This window comes from Melozone crissalis, unplaced genomic scaffold (assembly GCF_028551555.1).
Source record: "Melozone crissalis strain CALT ecotype California unplaced genomic scaffold, PUWL_Pcris_2 ptg000068l_1, whole genome shotgun sequence".
NCBI classification, from domain to species: Eukaryota; Metazoa; Chordata; class Aves; order Passeriformes; family Passerellidae; genus Melozone; species Melozone crissalis.
In genome coordinates, this window is record NW_026535846.1 from 7,464,024 (window position 1) to 7,485,518 (window position 21,495).

At 55.7% G+C, this 21,495-nt stretch overlaps 1 protein-coding gene across 1 annotated transcript; it reads right to left on the minus strand.

The window, feature by feature from the left end:
- Positions 1 to 649: 649 nt before the first annotated feature.
- Positions 650 to 19,638, minus strand: MPP1 (MAGUK p55 scaffold protein 1). The gene is made up of 12 exons (XM_054289636.1): positions 19,483 to 19,638; positions 12,471 to 12,611; positions 12,056 to 12,134; positions 10,970 to 11,055; positions 9,816 to 9,884; positions 6,751 to 6,947; positions 6,381 to 6,487; positions 5,465 to 5,545; positions 4,784 to 4,864; positions 4,220 to 4,422; positions 3,817 to 3,891; positions 650 to 1,897 (listed from the first exon to the last, which is right to left on the minus strand). The coding sequence occupies exons 1-12, from the start codon at positions 19,582 to 19,584 to the stop codon at positions 1,721 to 1,723; spliced, it is 1,398 nt and encodes a 465-aa protein (XP_054145611.1). The 5' UTR covers positions 19,585 to 19,638; the 3' UTR covers positions 650 to 1,720.
- Between the last annotated feature and the right edge of the window lie 1,857 nt (positions 19,639 to 21,495).

Below are 21,495 nucleotides of genomic sequence, written 5' to 3' on the forward strand. Positions count from 1 at the left end.
GAGGTGACCAACATGTTCTTCAAGCTGCTGGGGCTGGAGTCCTCCTGAGGAAAAGCTTGGTCAGAGGCAGCTCTGCCAAGGGGCATTCATTGGCTGTGGGCTTTGAACGGTTTCACATAAATCTGTTGTATTGCTAAGCTATCTGGAATTACTTGCTGGGGGCAGAAGGTCTCTCCTCTGTCACAGGGGGAGTGCTGAGCCAGAATTGAGTTCCTTTTAATGAGGAAGAACCTCAGGCTGTTTTGTTCTGAGTTTGATCCCTGCAGAGATTCTGTTAACTGTTGGTTTAACCTTGTGCACTGCTTTAGTCTTAATGGTCTATGCTCCCCTCCAGTGCTGGAGATGCAGGCAGAGGGGACAGCAGCTGGTGGGTGTTACAACCTGAGCACGGGGAAAAAAAAAAGGTCCATTTTTATTTACTCTTTTTTTACAAAAAAATTAATAAAACTTCCGGTTTTGAACAGGTGATTTTCTTGCTCCTTTGGTTCCTCCCAAAAGGTCAGTGGCATTCATAGAGCAGATTTTACCACATACCCAGCCTCTGCTCCTCTCCTGAAGAAGCTGCTGGGGCAGAGAAATGGTCATGTTGATGAGCCTTTGTCATTGCTGTGTCAGTGCCCAGCCTGAGAGGTAAAACACCAGCCATGGCAATGTTTCAGCACACATTTATTGCTGCTCATTGTTTCCCTGCAGTGGATCAGAACAAAGGTCCCTATTGCACATAGATTTTTATTTTTGGCATCCTTAAAAAAAAATTGCACAAGACTTTTTAACCACCTTCCCCTTGCCCCTATAGCTGACTGAACACACAAATGAGATTTTTCACCTACATGGATGTGGTGATACTTCCCAGACATGGTGGTGTGGGGCTTGTGAGTCAGTGCAAACCCCGGGGTGAGCATGGCTTTTGTGTTTGCATACAGTGTGAGAGACACCCTAGACTGGAAAACATGCCTGGATGATCTTTGTAGACACTTTTCTACTGCATGCAACAGATAGTTGTGGCTGGATGTAATTTACCCATTGAAGAATCCCTCGGGGGTTTGGTCTGTGGGACTGGCTCAGCTGCTGCCCAGTTTCTCTGGCCAGGCAGGAACAATCCAAGCTGCACGGTGAGAATTCCAATACAGTGAGGTTTTACACCTATGGCTGCACAGGGTGAATGAGAAAACTCCAGCCTGGGAACATGGGGTGAGGCCTGCCTGGGGGTGTTCATGCCACATTCATCATCTTCCCCATTTGTGAGAGGAACCCCTTGGGTGGAGGAGCTCTGATCTGGGAGAAGCCTCCTAATACTTAGATTTCCTTGAAGCCTCAGGGACTCCAGCAAGGGTTTTGAGTTGTGCATTCCTGCCATGTCAGGAGCAATCTGTCTGTTCTGCCACATCCCTTGGGACTGCTGCAGGGAGGATCAGCTGGGTGCCACAGCAGGACTGTGCTTTCCCTTGCCCTGGGAGGGCAGGGAGCTGTGCTCTGAGCTATCCTGGGCTCTGCTGTAGCCACTGCCCTGCCCTGCAGTGCCACAAGAGGTGGCTCACCCCCAGGCAGCCTCTGCCCTGTGTTTGTTCCCCCAGGAGAGGAGCTGTGGGCACCCTGTGAGAGTGTGAACCGAGACCATGTCCGTGGAGCAGCAGAAGGGAGTTGTGCTGGGCTGTGTGGGCAGGGGAGGCTGAGGAGGTGTTTCCCAGTGGCTGCAGGATGGTTGATGGAAGGTGCCCTGTCAGTAGACCCAGGAGACAGGCACCCACTGTGGGGAGCTGCAGGCCTGCTCAAAGGCCTCCTGCAGCAGCTGCAGGCTCTCTTCCACGCCGTTGTTGACCAGGGAGAGGTCGAAGTAGTGCGCGTAGCGGCTGCGGATGCTCTCCGAGTCCTTGCGGAGCTGCTGCAGCGCCTCCGACTGCAAGGGACAGCACAGTGCTCAGCAGGGACCTTCACAGCACACCTGACCAGCAAACAGCCTCCCAACACCTCCCAAAACAGCTCCAGTGCTTGGGAAGTCAGCACAGAGAATGCTTACAGCTTGTCTGATGGGCCAGGAGCTGTTGTGTGATCTCTGGGCTTGTGTCTGGGGCTGTTGCTGGGCTTTGGGTGGTGTTGGGAGCATCAGGTTAGCTGCTGGAGTGAGGCCGGGCCTGCTGGCTCTCTGTTTACCTCTGAAATGCTCTGTGGCAGCTCCCAGGGAGAAGGCTGACAAGCAGCAGGCTGCTCAGTGCTCTGGTGGGCACTGTCACCAGCTCCAGGCTGGTGGGATGCCTGCAGGATGCTCCCTTCCCACTGGCTGACCAGAACAGCACCAGCTGGCAGAGCTCTACCTGCCTCTGCACTGCTTTTGGCTGGGGTTTTAGTGCTGCACTTCAATAGGAAAAGCAAAGCTGCCTCTTCCCTCCTGCCCAGCTTGTAGGGACAGCCCAGGGGTGCATGAGCAGCTCTGCCCCTGGCACTGAGGTCCAGACCATTTCCATGTATTTCCCTAATAGAGCATGAAAGGCAGCTTCTGTGCCTGGGGAGGAGGGACAGCTTGGGGTGCAGTGCTCACTGAGCTCTGCTCTGTGCAGATTTAAATAGATCTAAAAGGGTATTATTAGATTATATTAATTATATCTATTATATAATTAAATCTATTATTAATAGATGGAATAGACATATTAATAGACCCGAAGCAGACCAATCTTTAGGTCCTTCCTTCTTTTTTGTTAGACCAGCTGGGTATATATCACAATACTGATACTTTTAGTGGCCAGCACTAAAAACATTACAGATGGCACAGTAATATTTGTAATACCACACCCTCCCTCAGGGCACAGCAAGCTTCTGTCTTTAAGGTGTTCAGTTCAACACTGACAAACTTTAAATACAATTATTTACCCTAGGGGCAAAAAAAAAAGAAGATACTGCTTAGCTACCTTCATCTTGAAAGAGTTACTGAAAATATTAATCTATTCTTACAAAATTAATTTTTCCTATACTGTGGATAGAGCCAGCAGCTGTTGGGGGTGGAGAGGGGAGGGGGGGCAAGCAGCAGCCTTTGCTCATGTGAGCTCTGCGGGGTCACATTAACTCTGCCGCATCCCTCTCCTCAGTGAGCCGAGCTGCAGGGTTATATTTAGTGCCTGGCAGCAGGGCTGGCCCTGCCCACTGCAGCAGGATGTAAATCCTCTCTGGATGGGTGACAGAGTGGCCCTTTCTGTTCTGAGATCTGTCCCCTTTTCCCCTCCCCAGCCTGCTGCATCAGGCAGTTCATGTTCCTCTAAATGCCTGCACAACACTTGCTCTGAAGGTTGCATAAATATACTATCTGTAGCCTGAGCTTTACAAACACAATAGGCTGGAAGAGGCGGCCTTGTTGCCATTGAATCCAGGAGGACCACAGCTCTGGGTTTTCTTGGTGCCTCTCTTCCCATCTCCCTGCCAGGCTGGGGTCTAGGACTGGTTAAGCATCCAGGGGCTTCCTGGGAAGTGATATAGCTTGTGGCTGCCAGCCTGAGGCTTGGCACTGAATGAGTTAACTGCTATCAGTGCTGCTTTCATCCTCACGTTAAAGGGATCAGCATCCTAATGAGGCAAAGAATGAAAGCAGCTCTTGTTTGTGTGTCTATTTGCATAGCTGATGGCAGGGTAAACGCTCCTGCCCCACTGTGCTGGGACTGTGCTGTGGGATGAGTCTACAGCTGCAGGAATGGGCAGCTCAGGTCTGGGCTGACTTCAGCCAAGCAGACAGGAGTACACTGGTGGGGAGCCCTGGGTTGCTGCAGCAGGTGCTGCCATGGCCCAAGAAGGCCACGCAGAGGGGACAGGAGGGGACAGGGTGGCACTCACGTCCTCTGCCCGGTCTGTCGGGGCAATGAACACGATGAACGGGGAGAGCTCGGCCGTGCGCACGATCTTGAGGGTCTGTGGAGAGAGGGGTGCAGTCACCACAGTGTGGCCCTGCTCAGGCTGGGGCTGTGCTGCACTGGGGGCTAAAGGAGACATGTCCCCTCTCTGGGGACATGAGCTCACTGGGTGGACTCCTGGAAAAGGGTCCCTGCCCCCCACTCCCACAGCCAGGTGAGTGCTGGGACAGGGAACACCCTCACTGTACCCATGCCTTGGGAATGGAAATGCCACCCCAGGGCTGGCTGGCTTTTTCCTTTGGGAAGAGAGGGCAGGGACAGTGACAGCCAGCACCCAGGTAATCTGTGTCAGCCCCTGTCCACCCACCCCTTCCCCTGCTCCCTACCTGGGGCTCGATGTCCAAAATAGCAACTTTGTCCTGCTGGTGGATCTTGTGCACTGTTTCAAACTTGGTGCCAAACATGTTGCCCTGGTAGCTTCCAAACTCCAAGAACTCATTGGCTGAGATGTCCCGGGTCATCTCCTCGGTGGAGACAAAGTAATAGTCCTTCCCATCCACCTCATTCTTCTTCTGGGGGCGTGTGGTGTCTGGGGAGGGAGAGAGGGGGTGAGTGCTGGCCCCCAGAAGGAGGGGGGAGCAGAGTGGAGCAGGCATCAAGACTAAGCTGTACTAATCCCTGCTAACTGCTTCCTGCTTGGACCAGTCCCTCAGCCAGCTGGGGACAGGAACTGATGAAAGAGTGAGGTGTCTCTGTGTGGGGGCAGCAGCCCTGCAGCCTCTGTGGGTAAAGGTGGCTCCATGTCGGATGCAGGCAGGGAGGCTTTGCACATGGGGACCTGACTGCAGGGGCCTGGTGGTGCTGGAGGAACATCTCCCCACCTCCCACCTGCTGTCAGAAGGTCCTGGGTCAAGGAGGTGAGAGGAAATGCATCCTGTGCTGGTACTTACATGGGGGTGGGTACATGAACTTGTCTGGGTTGTTGCTGAGCAGAGCATTCTTGATGTGGCTACGGCCCACACCACTGGCCCCTGGAAAGAGAGAGATGGACACTGGAGCTGGGCTCAGAGCACCCTGGTGGGAGATGCTGGGGCCCCTCCACAGCTCTGGGTCTGACAAAAAGTGCAGAGTTTGGCCTGGGCCCTGCCCAAGATGTGCTTTCTGGGCTGGTCTGTGGTGTCTTCCAGCCCTGGAAAAGGCTCTTTGTGCCCTGGGGATGCTCATCTCCAGCCCCAGCTGGAGACAGGACTGCTGCCTGCAGAGCAACCAGCCTGGCTGGACTGGCCCATGCCCATGGAATCCAACACCAAGTGCTCAGTCCGCATAGAGTGGGAGTGCTTGCCTTGATGCAACTGCAGAGCTGCTTTTAATAGAGATTTTCCATTAAGATACTCAGGAGCTGCAAATGCCTAAATTAACTCTTCCCCAGCACTGCAGCAGATGCCAGACCGTGGTTGCTGCATGGAGGGGGTCAGCCTATGGATGGGATGACTGCTTCAGGCTGAAGAAATGCTCCCCAGACCTTACTAGGTCTTGAAGGCCATGCTGCCCCAGCCCCTGGGCAGTCCTGGTTCCCCCTGGTTCCCACACACAGCCCCTGTGCTGCAGAGGATGCCTGGCACAGGACCTACCAATGAGCACCAGAGTCTTCCTCTTGAAGGCAGGCAGCCTCACCACTTCCTCGTAGGAAACAACATCCAGCTGGTCAAAAACTGGGGTGGAGGAGAAAGGAGACATGGAGGGGTCAGAACTGGCTTGGCCACACCAGCATGAGCCATGTTTGTGCGTCAGAGCAAAGCCAGGGCAAATGGACAGCAGTGGTCAGGACTGGGCTGGGAGCTCATCCACCCTTGGCTCCTTGGGAAAAAGAGCAGCAGCATATGAGGGGCAGAGTGGCTGCTGGAGAGCTGCCAGAGAAGCCAGGGAAGCCATTGCTTTTGCTCAGTAATTCTGCTCAGGACAGTAGGACCTGGGAGCTGGGGTGGAGGCAGCAAGGGAGCTCGTTGCTGGGTCAGCTTTATATATCTGGGTGATTTACAGCCTTGTTTGTTGCTGGTTGAAGCTGCAGGCTGGGCCAGGAGCCAGCAGTCCCTGGGCACCCACCTTTGCCAGCTCTTGCCTCAGTTTAGCATGGGGTGCTGCTCCTGCCCACCAGGGACAGGCCTTGGCAGCTGTGGGAGCAGTTCAGGCTGCTCCTGACTGCTGAGCAGCAACACTGCCACTGCCTCCCCTGTGGGGTTCAGCAGCCTGTGGGGTTTGGGGCTGGGGAGCCTGAGCTCACAGAGCCAGGAGTGCAAGGGATTGTCACCAGGGGAGAGCACGGGAGCTCAGTGCTGAGCCAGCCCTGGCCTTGTGGACATGGGGACACAGCTGTGGCCACATGAGGAACATGAAGGCTGCAGAAGAGACTTAACAAAAGCTGACAGCTGTGGGGTATCTGAGATTCCACTGCTGCCACAGCTGGGCTGTTTGGTTGACTGCTGAGGAGGACAAAGGCAGGGGCATGGCCAGGGCTGGGGTTGAGCCCACTGCCCTGCTCACACTTACTTGAGCTGTGCTTGGCCAGGTATTTATCTTTGCACTTCTTCTTCTTCCCGAAGGGGCTGCAGCTCGGGGACTCGCTCTGGCTGGGCTGGGAGACGCTCGCCACACGCCTGCCAAGAGAGCAGCACACCCCCATGGCCCAGCTGTCCCCCAAACCCTGGCACAGCAGCAGGACTGTCCCTCAGACATGCAAGAGAAACAGGCTGGCTGCTGGGACAGGCAAAGCTCACCCTGCAGCACATGAAGGGGACATTTTCCTGCTTGTCCCAGCAGTGACACTGGTGTTACCCAACACAAACTCCTGACAGCACATGGTCACTGCTCCCTCCTCCACTCCCAGATCCAGCCCTTCTGGGTAAGTGCAGGGACCTACCACTCCTGCAGCTCTGGAGAAGGGATGAGTCCTGCTGACTCAGTAGAGGAGCCCTCCACCCGGCCCTGCCACCAGTTGCTGTCGTCCTTGTTTATGATCTGAATCACATCTCCGATCTGAAACTTCAGCCCTGCCTCCTTGCAGGGGATCAGGTTGTCTTTCTTGGGGTCATAGTCAAACTGTGCCCTCATGAACATCTGCAAAAGAGAGAGGAGACCAAAGTCAGCCTGGCCATGCAGCACATGAAGGGGACATTTTCCTGCTTGTCCCAGCAGTGACACCGGTGTTACCCAACACAAACTCCATACAGCGTGGCTGAGCTTGGCCCCCACACTGCACTCCCAGGCAGTGACTGCAGAGATGGCTCCAGGCACAAAGCCCCTGCTCCTTTCCAGGCCCCACAAGGCTGTGTGGGGAGAAAGGAGATGCACAAAGCTTAGGGGGAAAGTCCTGGGCATGGAATTGTAGTGAGATGTGGTGGTGAGTGGACGATGGCATCTTGGCCTTACTGGGAGCTGATGGCAGGGCTGCAGCCTCTAGGCACCCCCACACCCACAGGTGGTGTTCAAACCCCGCCATGGAGCTCCCTGCAGTGCCCTGGGTGCTGCACAGTGCTGCTGAGCTGGGCCAGCCACACAGGAGTCCCACCAACATGGTGCACAGCTGGGCTCTGCAGCGGGGTGAGCACAGAGGTGATGTTGTATCAGGGACCCCAGGGAATGCCATGGCTCAATCTCAGCTGCTCTGTGCTCCCTTTCCCCACAGCTGGGCAATCCCTGCATGCCACAAGGCCTCTGGGGAGCCAAGGCTGCAGTGCTGTATCCATCCCTGCCTTGCTCTGTCCTAGTCCCTTTTGCATCTTCCAAAACTCATCACAGCTGCAACTGGAAACAAGCTGCTGCTATGGCTTCCCAGGCCACTATGTGCCCTCCTGAGGCTGGGGAAGCCCTGGGGACAAGAAGGTGTGAGAAAGTTTGTTTTCCCTGTCCCTTCTGCTTGCTCAGCTCCTTGGGAGGGAGTCCACAGCACCCACTCCCAGCAGGACCCTGTCAGGCATAGAGTGTAGGCAAATCCAGGCAGAGTCCAGAGCATTAGGAGTGAAAAGCAGAGTTTAGGGAATGCTGAGCATGACCCTAGCAAGTTAGTAACCCCAGAAACACAGCATGTAGCAAGGGGGAAAAGAGTTTCACATGGGGTGATGCCTGTCCTGTCCTCAGATGTGATAGGCAGGGCCTGGAAACTCATCTTGCCCCGGTGGGACAGACCATGCTGCCCTTGTTCCACATTAAAGCCATTTCCCTCAGCTGTGCTGCTGCAGGCACAGAGCCATCAGCACACAAACATGGCTCCCTTCCACTGCCAGAAAACACCATATGGATCAAGCTGTGACATGAGGGGGGCACAAGAAAATGAAATTAGGAAAAACAATAGGAGTGGAATCTCCTTTCAGGATGAGGACTGCTGCTTGCTTTGAGAGCACTCTCTGGCACCTGGAAGCACAAACATGAAGGATACACAGCAGGCACTGCCCAGGCATCTGCCCAGAGCTCTCTGCTCCTGCAGCACTGGTGTCCCAAGCCAGGACATTTGGGAAAGACACCCCCCTACATCAGTTAGATGCCAGCTCCACACATGACCCACAGCTGCACAGGGCTCTTTGCCTGCCTGCTGCCAGCCCTCTCTGGGGCCAGACAGCTGCTGAGCAGGCTCCAGCATGAGAAGTCTTGGTCTTTTAAAGTCAAAGGGCTGCAGGGAATATGCTGGAAGGGTCCTCAAGAGCCTTGAATGCTCTGTGCTTCCTCTCATTAAGACACTCCCAAGCAGACCTGCGCCAAGAGACACTCAACCTTGTGAGCCAGGCAGGGGAAAATCATGATGCCAGCATCTCCAGCATCCTGCCTGCCAGGCACTGAGATAAAGGTGACCATGGGGATCCAAAGAGTCCACTTGCAACAAACCCAGGCACAAGCAGCTGTGGCTCTGGGGAGCAGACAGCACCACTGCCCTGGGCACAGCAGGAGCAGTACAAGTGCTGCTGGGAAGGAGTTTGTCCCTGTGCCTTTCGCAGCCTCAGGTGAACCAACAACTGCATTCTTTTCCTCTGGGGTAGATTTTCCCCTGGCACAGAGTTGGCCAACTGCAGCTGGCTGGGTCAGGACAGGGAGGGCAGACTGACAGCAGGGAAGGGCAGACAGGGCCAGTGTTTAACAAACACATGCAAAGCTGGTTCAGCAGGACTGGAGGCAGCATAAACTGAGGAAGAAAGAGAGCCACCTTCCACCACGTTCAGAACTTCAGCTTCTCTGGGTAAAGAAGGATGTGTGCTCCCTCAGCCCATCCCAGCACCATCCAGCCCCCACCCTCTGCCTCTGAACTCCTCTGCCTCCCCTGCCTGTCCATGATAAGGGGCTGCACAAGGACAAGACAGCCACCCAGCTACAAAGCCCTGAAGCCTTGGCAGAGAACACAGCCCTGCCCACTGCTCTATTTCAGCCCCAGCAAGACTTCAAAGGCAAAGCCAGGCAGGTGTCATCCCCTGGTGACACAGCATGGCCCCCCTACCCTGGCAGTGACAGCAGGTGCAAGGAACTGCCTTCCTGCCCCCACTGCTCCTTCCTCCCACGCTGTGCACGGCGCCATCCGCACTGATGTCACCCTCACTGGGGCTGCTGCACCCGGCCTTGGTGACAGCAGGGACCACAGAGCAGGGGCTGCCCTGTCACACACAGCCATGGCTCTGGAGGAGACCTTCATGTGCTCCCTGCTGTGCACCTGCCACTGCTTTCCCATCCCCAAACACCACAGGTGGCTCAGCCATACCAGCCCCGTGTTCCTGCACACACTTTGGGTGAAAACACCCACACAGGCCCAGCATGTGGCTGTTTGCAGGGATGTAAGCACAGGACAGGTCCCTCCAGCAGCTCAGACAAGGCAGGCACCCCCTTGCCCTGACACCCCTGGCTGAGCACAGCTCTGTCCCCAGCATGTCCTGCATGATTTGCTGTGTCCCACCCTGCCCCACAGCCCTGTCCCAGCACTGCCCATGCTCCAGAGGCTGCACTTACCTGGAGAGCAGGGAGGCGGCTTTGCTGGTTGGGAATGACTTTTAATGACACCATCCCCTTGGTTTCTTTCTAGTGAACAAAGGGGAGAAAGAAGAGTTGGAGGAGGTGGTGTCTGGAGGCAGCTCAACAGCAGCAAGCTGTGCAGGGAGGTGCTGAGTGCCAGGGCCTGCAAAGGCAGGGCTCCTGGGCACCCCACCGTGCTGTGCTGCTGGGGGACACCACAGCCTGGTCACAAACAGCTTTGCTTGGCTTTGCCATACTTGTGTCATTCCCATGGGGGACACCAGCACCCCTACAAGGGTCTGGCTGTGGGCACTGCTAAGTACCACCAAAATGAACATGGAGACCTGCATCCTCTCCTCTCTGGCTGCTCCAGAGAGGAGAGGCTGACTCTTCCAGGTCCCCTCCATGGTGGCCCATTGCTCTGGCCCTCCTGGTGACATTACAGCACAGCACTCTCTTGCCTGCCACAGGCCACTGTTGCCTCATACACATCACAACCCCCACATGGTCCCGTGGGACAACCACATGTGGAGGCTTGGAGGTGGCTCCTGGGCCAACCACTCTTCTCAGGAGGCAAAACCAAAGACAAGCTCCTCCTTGGTCCTGCTGTCTGGAGCAGGGACACCCTGTGGCACTCTGGCAAGGCCAAGCCTCCTGCTTTAGGCTGCTGGTGGGGGCTCTCAGCAGCACCACCTCCCTCCAACAAGGTGTCATATGCTGGGCAGAGATCAGGATCAGCAATGTATGAACCCCAGGCAGCTCTGAGGCCCTGTCCAAAGCTGTCTCTGGCAAGGGCCTGACAGGATCAGCATGGCCTCAGCAGCAGGCAAATGGCACCAACATGACATGCATGTGTGGCTCAGGTCTGCAGGAGCTGCACAGCAGCCTTGGCAAACAGAGGTGGTTTCCAAGCCCCACACAGGATGAGCACATGTCAGGGACCCACTCAACAGCCCTCAGTGCTGCCCCAGGAGGCCAGAAACAAGCAGCAAGCACAGGGGGCTGCATGCAGGATGGTTTCTGCCACACCTCACTGCTGTATGTAGGCAGCTGTGTGAAGGCTCTGGTGTGTGGGAGGGGGTGAATGTTCACAGCATGCAGGGCAAAGGGATCCTTCCCAGGGAACAGCCCTGACACACACAGATACCTACCAGCATCTTCTGCAGCTGGTCAACTGTGTGGTTGCTCGCACTCTGCCCATTGATTTCTATGATTTCATCACCCACGTGCAGGGAGCCTGCCAGCAATGTGAGAAACATGAAAATGCAGAAAAGGGACAAGAGCTGCTCACCAAACCCAATTCACACAGCTCCATCAGCCTCCAGGGCCAGGACAGTGCAGTGTTTGCCTGGCAGTGCTTCTGGAAGCACACATGCCACCTCAGCACATGGCAGGAAAGCACAAGGGGAATGAATTCTTCCCCCTCCACCCAACACACACACCTAGCCAGTCCTAAGGTCACCAGGCTGCTTTCCACTGTGTGCAAAGTGCTCTGGACTGGTCAAAGCACCTGCATCAGCATTTCAAACACAGCCCCAAGTACCTCACCTGAAGCCAATCACAACCTCCTTACAGGGCCCTTACCACAAATACTCCTCACTTTGTGTGTTTTCAGTTTATACACCCAGGCAGATTACAGCCTCAGATATACTACTAAAAATCAGGCTCCAGTAATGTTATTGGAATGGCTGCTGTCTTATTTTGGCAGTGGTAAGCACAGACTTCCCACTTGGATCCAAGGCTGGAAAAGCAGCCTCGTCTAAGCAGAGAACATCTCGTATCCATGCCTCCTTGGCAAGACCCAAAACCAGAAAATAGCACCTATTTATTTCTTTTGGCACCTTCTTTTGGTCTGCAGAGCCAATCTACAGGATGCCTGTCCCACCTGTGCACTTTAGGAATGGGAAGAGCCTTCCCCAAGGTCCCTGGGGTATGATCCATCTCTTCTTACAGTGACCCCATCACGAGACAGAGACAGATGATCTCCAGTTCCTTTTTGGGAGAGCCCTTCCCCCAAGCCTTTATTTATCCCTAAAGCCTCTAGTGTTTTAACATGACAACCATGCAGAGGGACCAGTGAGTCCCAAGCTCCTGACACATCCCTAGGGGAGGAACAAGCACAGATGTCCATGTCACAGGGGGAAGCCAGTAGTGCTGAGGACCTGCATTACTGCTGCATGGGAAGAAACCACCTGCAGACGTGCACCCCATGCACCACTTCTCCAAAGGCTCGTTACCTTGTCTGTGAATCATGCCCCCATGGAAGATCCTGGCCACCATGCAGCTCTGCTTGTCATTTTGCTTCAGCGTGATTCCCTGCAAGACAGGAAAATCCATGACTGCTCGCTGCAGGGGAGAGCTCTCCTGCCCTCACAAAGTCCTCTCCAGGCCCATGTCCACAGTGGGCTGTGCAGTGGCTGGGGGGAAGACCCTGCTAGGCCAACTCAGGCTGCTGCAGCTCCTCTTGGCACAAGCACCACCACCCTTTGCGGGGCTCGCTTCGGCTCCCTGGGCAGAAGGCAGAGTCCAGCCCCTTCTTCCCATGGCCGAGATCTCCAGTGACTGTTTCCCTCAAGCCAGGCTGCTGGCTCAGCTCAGGCTGCCCCTCCACCCCCGGGTGCCATGCAGCTTTGGGGCCTTGCCAGCTCTCACCATGGGCTCCTCGGTGACCTTCTCGAACTGCACGAGGCGGATCTTGCGCACCTCGCGGCCGCCGTGCGAGGGGCTGCCCAGGGTCGCTGAGCCGTTGGTGTAAATGTCCTCAGTCAGGGTGTGTGGGGACTGAGTCATGGCCTGTCGGGGCAAAACAGAGACCACGGTTTAGGGGCTCTACCTGGGAATGCTGGATGCCTGTTCTGGGGCTCAGCTACTCAAACCTGAGTTAGTTTGGAGTTAGTTAAGGTGCCTGCGGTGCAGGTGGAGCACACAGGAGGAGAAGACACTAAGGGCAAGAAAATAAAAGGAGCAGAAGAACTTGAGCCTTGGAGATGTGGATGTGGGTTTCATCTGCAGTTTTCCAGGTGGGAAACACAAGAGGTAAGAAAAATTTGGAAAAGCTACAGGTAGAAGAAGCCAAAAGAGTTCACAGCTGATCTTCTGAAGCAAAGAGTCACAAACACTTCTTGTGTGTCGCAGCAGCACTTGCCTCACAGGTAGCTTGCTGCAGAGCATAAAGCCCAGGATTTCTTCACCAAGTGAACAGAACAGTTTGGGACTCACTCCTGAGAACTGGAGCCAGGCTTTGCTATAGCTTAGTTTGCAAATTCAACCTTTCCTGACCTACATCAGTGGGCAACTGACAAGGTGCAATGCCAGGTAAACAACATTCAGGCACTGAACCAAGACAGCGAGAAACATCCCATTCCCCTTCCAGCTCCAGCTCCTTTCATGCTGGTTTGCACTGGAAATCCAGGCTTTCAGTCCTGAGGAAATCCCTGTTCTTGGTTTCCAGCCTGTGCTGGCACCAGGGCTGACAGAGAGTGCTTGGGGTCCCATACAAAGACCTCCAAATCCATCCTGCCTGGTGAGCTTCTCCCTCACAGCCCAAGAAAGCCTGACACAGTCCTGTTAAATCCCTCAGACACACTGGGCAATGTCTCCACACACCTCACAAATGTGCCTGTTTGTCCCCAAGTGCAGTGGACTTTCCTCAAGCCTCTCCCAGATCAGTGCTAGCCCAGCAAAACCCAGACCAGCTTTGATCTGCAGCCTCTGCCCTGTTGGCACAAATTCCCACACCAGCCCATGATGCAAAACAAACCCTCCTGTCTGTTCCACTCCACACCAAACTCCTGGCTTTGCTGCCCAGTTTGCAGCCTGCACCCTCCCTCCCTGTCGGATTCCCGGCTGTTTAGATGGTCTGGAAAGGCCCGGGATGACCTTGGGCAGCCCGCGCTCCAAAGGACGAGAAGGGACTTCAGATCTTTTCTCGGTCTCGGTGTTTATTAATTGTTTATCTAAAAGATTTTCCCTCTGCCTGACAGAGTTCTGCTCAGCAGTCAGCCATGGGCACACTCTACTCTCCCCCGGGGCGGTCACTTATCTTTATACTCGGAGTTACGTATACAATATTTATCATTTTTCTCCAATACCCTCTACCCTTATTAACCAGTGCACTTTTAGTAAGGACCAATCCCAAAGTGCCAACACCGCCACAGAAGATGGAGGCCAAGAAGAAGAAGAAGAAGGGCACGCCCCAATTCCTCCATCTTACTTCTTTAGACCCCCCCTGTACAAAAATCTTAAACCCTGTATCTCACACTCCAATTAACTTATCCCTTCACCATTCACCCCGGTGAAATCCTCCTATCCTCATACCGATGTCATCTCCCGTGTAGGATCAAAGTCCAGCCACCAGACATTTCTGGCAACATTCCAGGACTCCCGAGCCCCCCAGGGGTGGTCTCGGTCACTCTGCACCTCAGTCCTGAGAGGCTGAGATCCCACACCTCCCAGCATGCCTGAGCTGAGAGCCACAGACAGCAAAGCTGCAGGGACACCCAGCAAGGTCCTCATCAGCTTCAGTCCTGCATCAGTGATGTAGCAGTGCCCAGACAGGCAGAGCCAACACCTCTCCTCACACAGTCTGACTTGTCAGCTGAGCACCAGGGCCAGAACCTCCATGACAGGGGCTGGGAAATATCAGCCTGACCCCCTTGCCCCAGGTGAGACTGCCCCAGCTCAGTCTCACCCACCCTGACCCCTGGCCAGGAGCAGAGGAGAAGCTGCAGCCCCACACTGTCAGGTGAGGAGGCAGATCTGGCCAGGCCAGTGAAGAGCACCTGCTCCTGGGCTGCAGCCATGGCACCAAACCACAATAATATGAGCTTTGGTAGGGATGTGCTGGAATGCTGCTGGCTGATCCAGCTCTGTGCAGTGGCAGAAAGCAGGGAGGGAGCCAAAGAAAGGGGCAGCAGAGTCAGGACTAACAAGGATAGCAGGAAAGGTGTTGGCAGAGAGGGACAGAGCAGGCACAGTCACTGTCACAGACCCCAGAAAGGCCAGGGAGAGAAGGGCTCAGGGAGCTGTGTGCCCATCATGCAGTGATTTATTTTTAAGCCAACTACTTCCAGAAGCACCAACCAACCTCCTCCTCAAAAGGGAACCACGTGGGCTCCAGCTGCCAATGGCTTAAACATGGAGGAGAAGGCTGAATCCCAGCCCAGAACAGCAGCCAGGCCGTGGACTTGCAGGGTGGAAGAAGAACAAGTTGTATCCACCCCTCCCCAGCCTGGCCTGCCAGCCCAACAGGGCACGATGCTACCACAGCATGTGCAGAGCACAGGAACAGATCCAGCAGTGTGCGTGCCTAGAGCTGTCCCACAGCTCTCTGTCAGCTGTCCCCTGTGCCAGACCAGCAGGTGCAAGGAGGAGTAGGAGGACAAGGACCTTGTCCAGCCCAAACTGAGGCCAAAGTGCCCACGAGGTGCTTGGAGTCAGCACAGATCATACTTATCTTGGTCATGCCTTGGGAAAGGGTTAGACCATGCAGCTCCTGGCTTCAAACCTCTAGGCTCAGCAGAGCCCAGTGACCCAGGACAGCACAGTCTGCTCCAGGGACTGGGAGTTCCCATCCTCACCATCCCCATCAGCTGAGCCTCCTGGCCTCGACCTTTGCTTTTTGCTGAGAGCTGGAGAAAACACCCAGCCCTCATGCTGACACAGCACCAGTGTCACCCTGGTGACTCCTGGAGAACAAGGTCTGTCACCAGAGACTGGCTGCTGTGCCTGGGGATGGCCACCAGTCACCTGATGGCAACTCTGAATGCACAAGGGTCCTCCAAAACCAGAGCCATGCTGGTATGCTGTGGCTTTTTTGCTGATGGCACTGGGCAGCCAGTGGGTGGGGATGGGAGGATGGCTGGTTCATGAGGACAGCCAGAACCCTCGGGGTGGCAGACTCAGCCCTGATGCTGGCACCCAGAAACAGGAGATGTGTGTGGCTCTCATGCCCCATGCCCATGAGCTGGCTGGCTGGATTGCCTTGCACTCTGCTGGCAGCTGCCACGCTCAGGGCTGGCTTGGCCCAGCATAGTCTGTGACCTCAAGAGCCTTTCAAGTCACGCTGGTGACTGGCCAGACTCTGCTCCTTGTGCACTGCTCCACAGGAAACATCTGTGAGCGCTGCTGAGAGCCAGCTCGTGGCCACCAGCCACTGCCAGCTGTGCACAGCCCCAGCTGTGTCACTGCCAGGCCCGTGCTGGGGCAGATGTGGGGCAAGGAGGTTGGGGGCTGAGCTGTCAGCAATAGGGCTGTCCAGCAGCCCTGTGTGCCTTGCAGCTGGGTGACAGGGGTACAAATCCTCCTGCACAAATCCTGCACTGGCAATGCACACAAGAGCCACCAGTCTGTGGGTCAGAGGTGCCCCACAACCCCTTGTCTGCATTTCCCTCAAGATTTCTGCCCCATATCCCAGGGCAGAGGGAATGTACCAGCTCCTTGGGCAGTGTTTACAAACAGGGACTGTGGTGAGGATCCCAGGACTTGGCACCTTGTCCCCCAGTGGGGTCAGCACTGTCTGCCAGGGCTGCTGCTGCTGCTGTGCTGGCTCCACCAGGCTGGGCAAATCAAACATTAACTGGGCAGCTTGTTTGCAGGAGGCTGAAGCAGCACTTGAGGAAAGCAGCACTACAGAGCAAAGGGCACGTTCAGAGATTTGGTTCCTGGGCTCTCCTTGCTGCTCCAACCAGGAGACTTCAGTACCAGGCAGCCTTGGAAAAACAGGGCTGCCTGGTCAGTATGTGGAGAAAAGTACTGCTGGTTTTGCCAAGCAGGCCCCCAAAGCACAGCAGCTTGGATGCAAGAAGGAATCCTGGAGCCAGGTTTCTCTGGGATTGCCCTCTTGGCTGGCAGGAAGACATACTGTTCTCACACTGTGAGGAACAAAATCCCAGCTCCCTCCATGAATCATGACCCCTTAGACTATAATCACCATGGGTGCATGCAGGGAGGCAGGGGCACTGTTTGGTGCAGAGATGTCCTGACCCAGCAATATCTCCTGCCACCCTGCAGGGCTTCCAGCCTTGCCTCCCTCCCCATCCAGGATCTGTCCATCTCAGTCTTGTACAGCTTAAAAAACACAGCAATGTGTAAAAAAATGCAAAGTAGCAAAAAAAAATGAGCTTGGGAGCTGCTTTAAGGCTGCTTCAGCAGGCTGGGGAGCTACAGCCACGTAGACATTTAGACGTAATTCATTCTGCCAGGGGCTACTGACTTCTCAAGTCTGCCTGCACAGCCACAGGAACAATCTCACCTAAAACCCCTTCTAGCAATATGATTGAAGTTTAAAAACAAGAATCAAACCAGCAAACATTTAAACCAAAAAGGATTACATTGCTGACATCAGGAAAAGGCCCAGCAACACCAACAGGTCTCTGTGGGAAGGGGAAAAGAGAAATAGGAAGGATACAAAATGGTCGTGGCAGCCAGAAGGTGCTGCCAGCTCTGTGTGCCCTCACACTGACTCCACATCACAGAGTGCTGCAATGGAGATGGGCCAGATTTTCAAGGGAGCACAGTCAGTTTTGCTGAGGCACCACCTTCCCACCAGAAAAGGCTGATGCAGCCTTCCAGATGTGTTTGTGAAGCTGGTAACCTCCAAGGGACAGCCACTGAAACCACAACACTGACAGAAGGAGGAGCTGCCCTGCCACTCCATCCCAGCTTCCAGAACAAGCCCTGCAAAACAGCTGTGACACACAGCCACACAGCAAAATACTTTATTTGGGATTAAAAAGTTGGAACCAGCCCTCCCCACGTCATTAGTCAAAGCCAGAAGTTTTAGCTCAGCTTTCAACTGAGTTTTACCTGTGGTTGATTCAGGATTTGCTCCCTGTAGCCTCAGTCTGCCTTGGAGCTGCTGCCAGCTGGATGCTGAGAGCTGCTGCCCAGAGGCAAGTGCAGTGCTCCCTCTGCACCCTCAAATCAGCTCTCCCCAGAAGTACCCTCCTTTTCTCCACCAAACTCCCAAAGGTCACATTTGCTGCCCATTTTACAGCTGGGGAACTGAGTCACAGGTGATAAAGGGACAAGCCAAGGTCATCCTGCCATGTGCAACAGCTGGAAATAAAGCCCACACCTTTTTGGTAAATCTCTACTTGTCAGTCAGGAGATATGGCAAAGATATGCAGGCACATGGTGAGTGTGAAGAGGAGAGGCCTGGGGCTGTTTTCTAGCAATAACATGGCTTCCACTTGCCATGATTTGCATGCCCTGCCCCACCACGTGAGGAACACAGCACAGCACTTCCCAGCACATGGCTCTGCCAGACAAAATGCAGAAGAGAAACCTCCCAGTCACCCTGTTTGACTCCAGACCAGGAGCAGCCAGGCAGACCCAGCACCCTTCCCAAGAAGGGACATTGCTGCTGGGGGAGGTCCTGGTGTCCCATGGAGGAGCCACAGCCACCATGGGCCATCTCTGCATACCCATGACACAGAGACAGGAATCTGTGACTGGCAAGCTCAGGGCACTGCTGGAAGCCAGCACTACAGAGCTCCTTTTAAAAGGCCTCATGCAGATCTCCGTTCACCATCCCTCCCTTTATCCCTACTGAAATAAATACACCACAACACCAGGGAGCAGCTCCTACACTTTCCATGCTCTGCTGCTATTGGCAATTTATCCTTGCTCTGTCTGCAGCCAGACAGGCCCTCTGCCTGGATCTCTCAGTCATTGCCTGGTCCAGACACTTTGCTTTAATTATATTTTTCCTACTGTTTTTCTCAAAGCACCCTGTCAGGGTTGAACCATGAGAAGCAGATGAGCCACTGGTGTGAGACAGATCTGACAGGCCTCTTTTGCATGTTTAAATGTCCAACGCAATGGGCAAGGACAGCACTTTAGGGAAATTTCCTCCCTGCTCTCTCTCAGAGACTCCCCACAGTTGCAAGGAAACCTTAGCCCAGGCACATCATGCCACGGCATCACCAAGGATGCGTTTTCAAAGCTGGGAGAAAAGCACCAGCTGTTTAACATTGGCAACTGCCGACCTTTTCCTAGCTGCACCCAAGCCGCCCCAAACAACACTGAGTGAGGAAGGAGCCCACCCAGCAGAACCCAGAGGGCTGGTGCAGCCTGCCCTCCTCCTGCTGGAGGTGCGGTGCATGCGGCCACGGGCTCACTCCCTGTCCGGGCAGGTGTGAGAGGGGCTGCGTGCATCCTCCTTCCCTGGGGCAGAGACCCCCGCGCTCCTGCAGCCCATGCCGTGGACCGGGAGGTTGCTCAGCAGCTGAATCAGCTCATGTGACAGGCAGTTCCAGTTCAGACCAGCTACAACTTTGCAGCAAAACAAGCACAATCTCTTCCGCGGCAGGATGCTGGAGCCTTGCTCGCCTGCACCCAGCTCTTTGCCCTGCCGGCAGTGCTGGGTGACCATTCCCCGGAGGCACCGCGTCCCCAGCGAGCACCGCTGCCCCCGGGGTGCTGGGGCCCGCAGCTGGATGGGCAGCGCGGGGTCCCTGCCTGTGGGACCCTGCTTCTCTCCGTGTGCGGGAGGGACGGGATGGAGCGGCATCCCCGGGAGCCGTGCCGGGCCCGAGCCGGGCGCAAAGCGCTGGGCTAAGGGCCCGCAGGGCAGCGGGGCACGCCGGGCTCCCTGCGGGGATGGGGCCGGGAGCGGGGCGCAGGCGGAGCCGCGGGGTCTGGGGGCGGACGGGCCGCTCACCTCGGGCTTGGGCCGGTTCTGCAGGAGGTGCTCCAGGTAGAGGTCGGAGAGCGCCGTCCTCATGCTGCCGCCGCCGTCGCTGCGCCCCGACTTGAGCGTCATCCCGGCGGCAGCTGCGGCCGGCCCCGCTGGCCCCGGCAGCGCTGAGCGGCCCGGCCCGGCTGCGGCGGCGCCGCGGGCTCCCCACGCTCCGCCCGAGTGCGGCGGGGGCCGGGCGGAGCCAGGCGGCGGGGGCGGGCCGGGGACGGGCCGGGGGCTCGGTGGGGCCGCCCGGCGGCAGCGGGGCCCAGCAGCCGGGGCCGAGCAGCTGGCGCTGAGAGAGCGGCGCTGGGAGGGCGGCGCTGGGCGGCCCCGCTGCGCTCGGCCTCGCCTCGCCTCGCTCAGCGCGGGGGCTTTTCCCGTGGGAGCGTCCCCATCGCCTCAGGGCTGGGCCAGCCCCTGGCCCCTGCCTGGCCCTGGTCGTGCCCAGGCATTCCGGTCACAGAGTGCACCCAAACGGACCCGCGAGAGTCATCGAGGCCAGCTCCGGGCCCTGCCCAGGACACCCCACAGTCCCACCCCGTGCCCCAGAGCACTGCCCAAAGGCTCCGTGAGCTCTGTCAGAGCTGCTGTGAGCGCTGCCCTGGGAGCTGTTCCAGTGCCCCAGCACCCTCTGGGGGAAGAACCTGTCCCTAATACACAATGAACCTTCCCTGATACAACTTCAGCCGTTCCCTCGGGTCCAGCACAGAGGGGGATCAGGGTCTGCCTCTCCTCATCAGCAAGCTGTAACTGCAGTGAGTCTGTGCTCAGTCTCTTCTCCGGGCTGGACAGACCAAGTGACCCCAACTGTTCCTCACAAGGCTTCTCTCAAGGCCCTTCACCATCTTCATTTCCCTCATTTGGACACTCTGGGCAGGAACCCAGCAAGGACAGGGGGAGCGCCTCTCCAAAGTGGCACTGGTGCATGGCTGGGTCTCACAAACCAGTGGTCATTCCTGGGCTCTGACAATGTGCAGAGCTCCAGGGTACCTCCAGGGTACCTTTCTCTGCAGTCTAGCAAGTCCAGCCCTCTTCTTCCTTCAGCTGTTCTGGGTCTTCCACCTTCTTCAACTTGCATGGGTGGGATGGCAAATCCCTGTATTTGTGAGCCATGCATGGTGCAAAGGGTTTCTGTCAAACCATTTCTGCCCTTGCTGTAGGTCTTACTGATGAGAAGGTCAAAGTGAAGTCTGAATTTTATTTGGGGATGGAAGGTTAATTCTGCTGTATTATTCCTTAAGAAAACACTGAAAGGGTTTTCCACACCATCCCTGGGATCTTGGAGGTTTAGAGGTTGCCTTGGACCAGACTCCCACGCTGCTGCTAGATGACTTCTCCAGGCTGAGTTAGCCTCCAGTTACCATAAGAAATACAAGGAGAAGAAGGAAACCTAGAGAAAGGAAACAGGAAAGGGGAAACAGGAAAAGGGGGCGGGGGGGGGGGGGGGGAGTAGCAGGGAGGGGACGGGACAGGATGTGGGCGAAGAAAGAAGGAAAATCCATCTCGTTCTGATGGCAAGTTTCTCCTGCCTCATGGGAACAAAACTGTTCCTGATTGGGCTATAAGAAAGCCCAGAATGCTGTGAGATGCTGGAAAAAGGAGGTGTGGGAGCTGCAGGCACTGATGTGACTGGCTCCCAACAAACTGCTCTAGCACTACCAGGAGCAAAGAGTCCCAAAGCACAGCCTGGGCTGGGAGTGCTCTTCCCAACAATCCCATTCCTGTTGTGCACTTTTGTGGGATCACCTGCCTGGAGTCCTGCATTGTCCAGATGTAGTTCCTGTTCTTACCCTATCTCCAACCTCACACGGCCCATCTGGGCCCTGGGCTTTGTTGAAGTAATTATCCCACCTGCCAGGATTTATGCCACCATCAACAGGGCTTGAAGAAGACAAGTTGCCACTCCACTGAGGAAATGGGTTGTTTGTTTATCTGACATGTAGAGCAGCTTGAGCTGGGTATCTCCAAAGAGGAACCCCAATCAAAGAAATC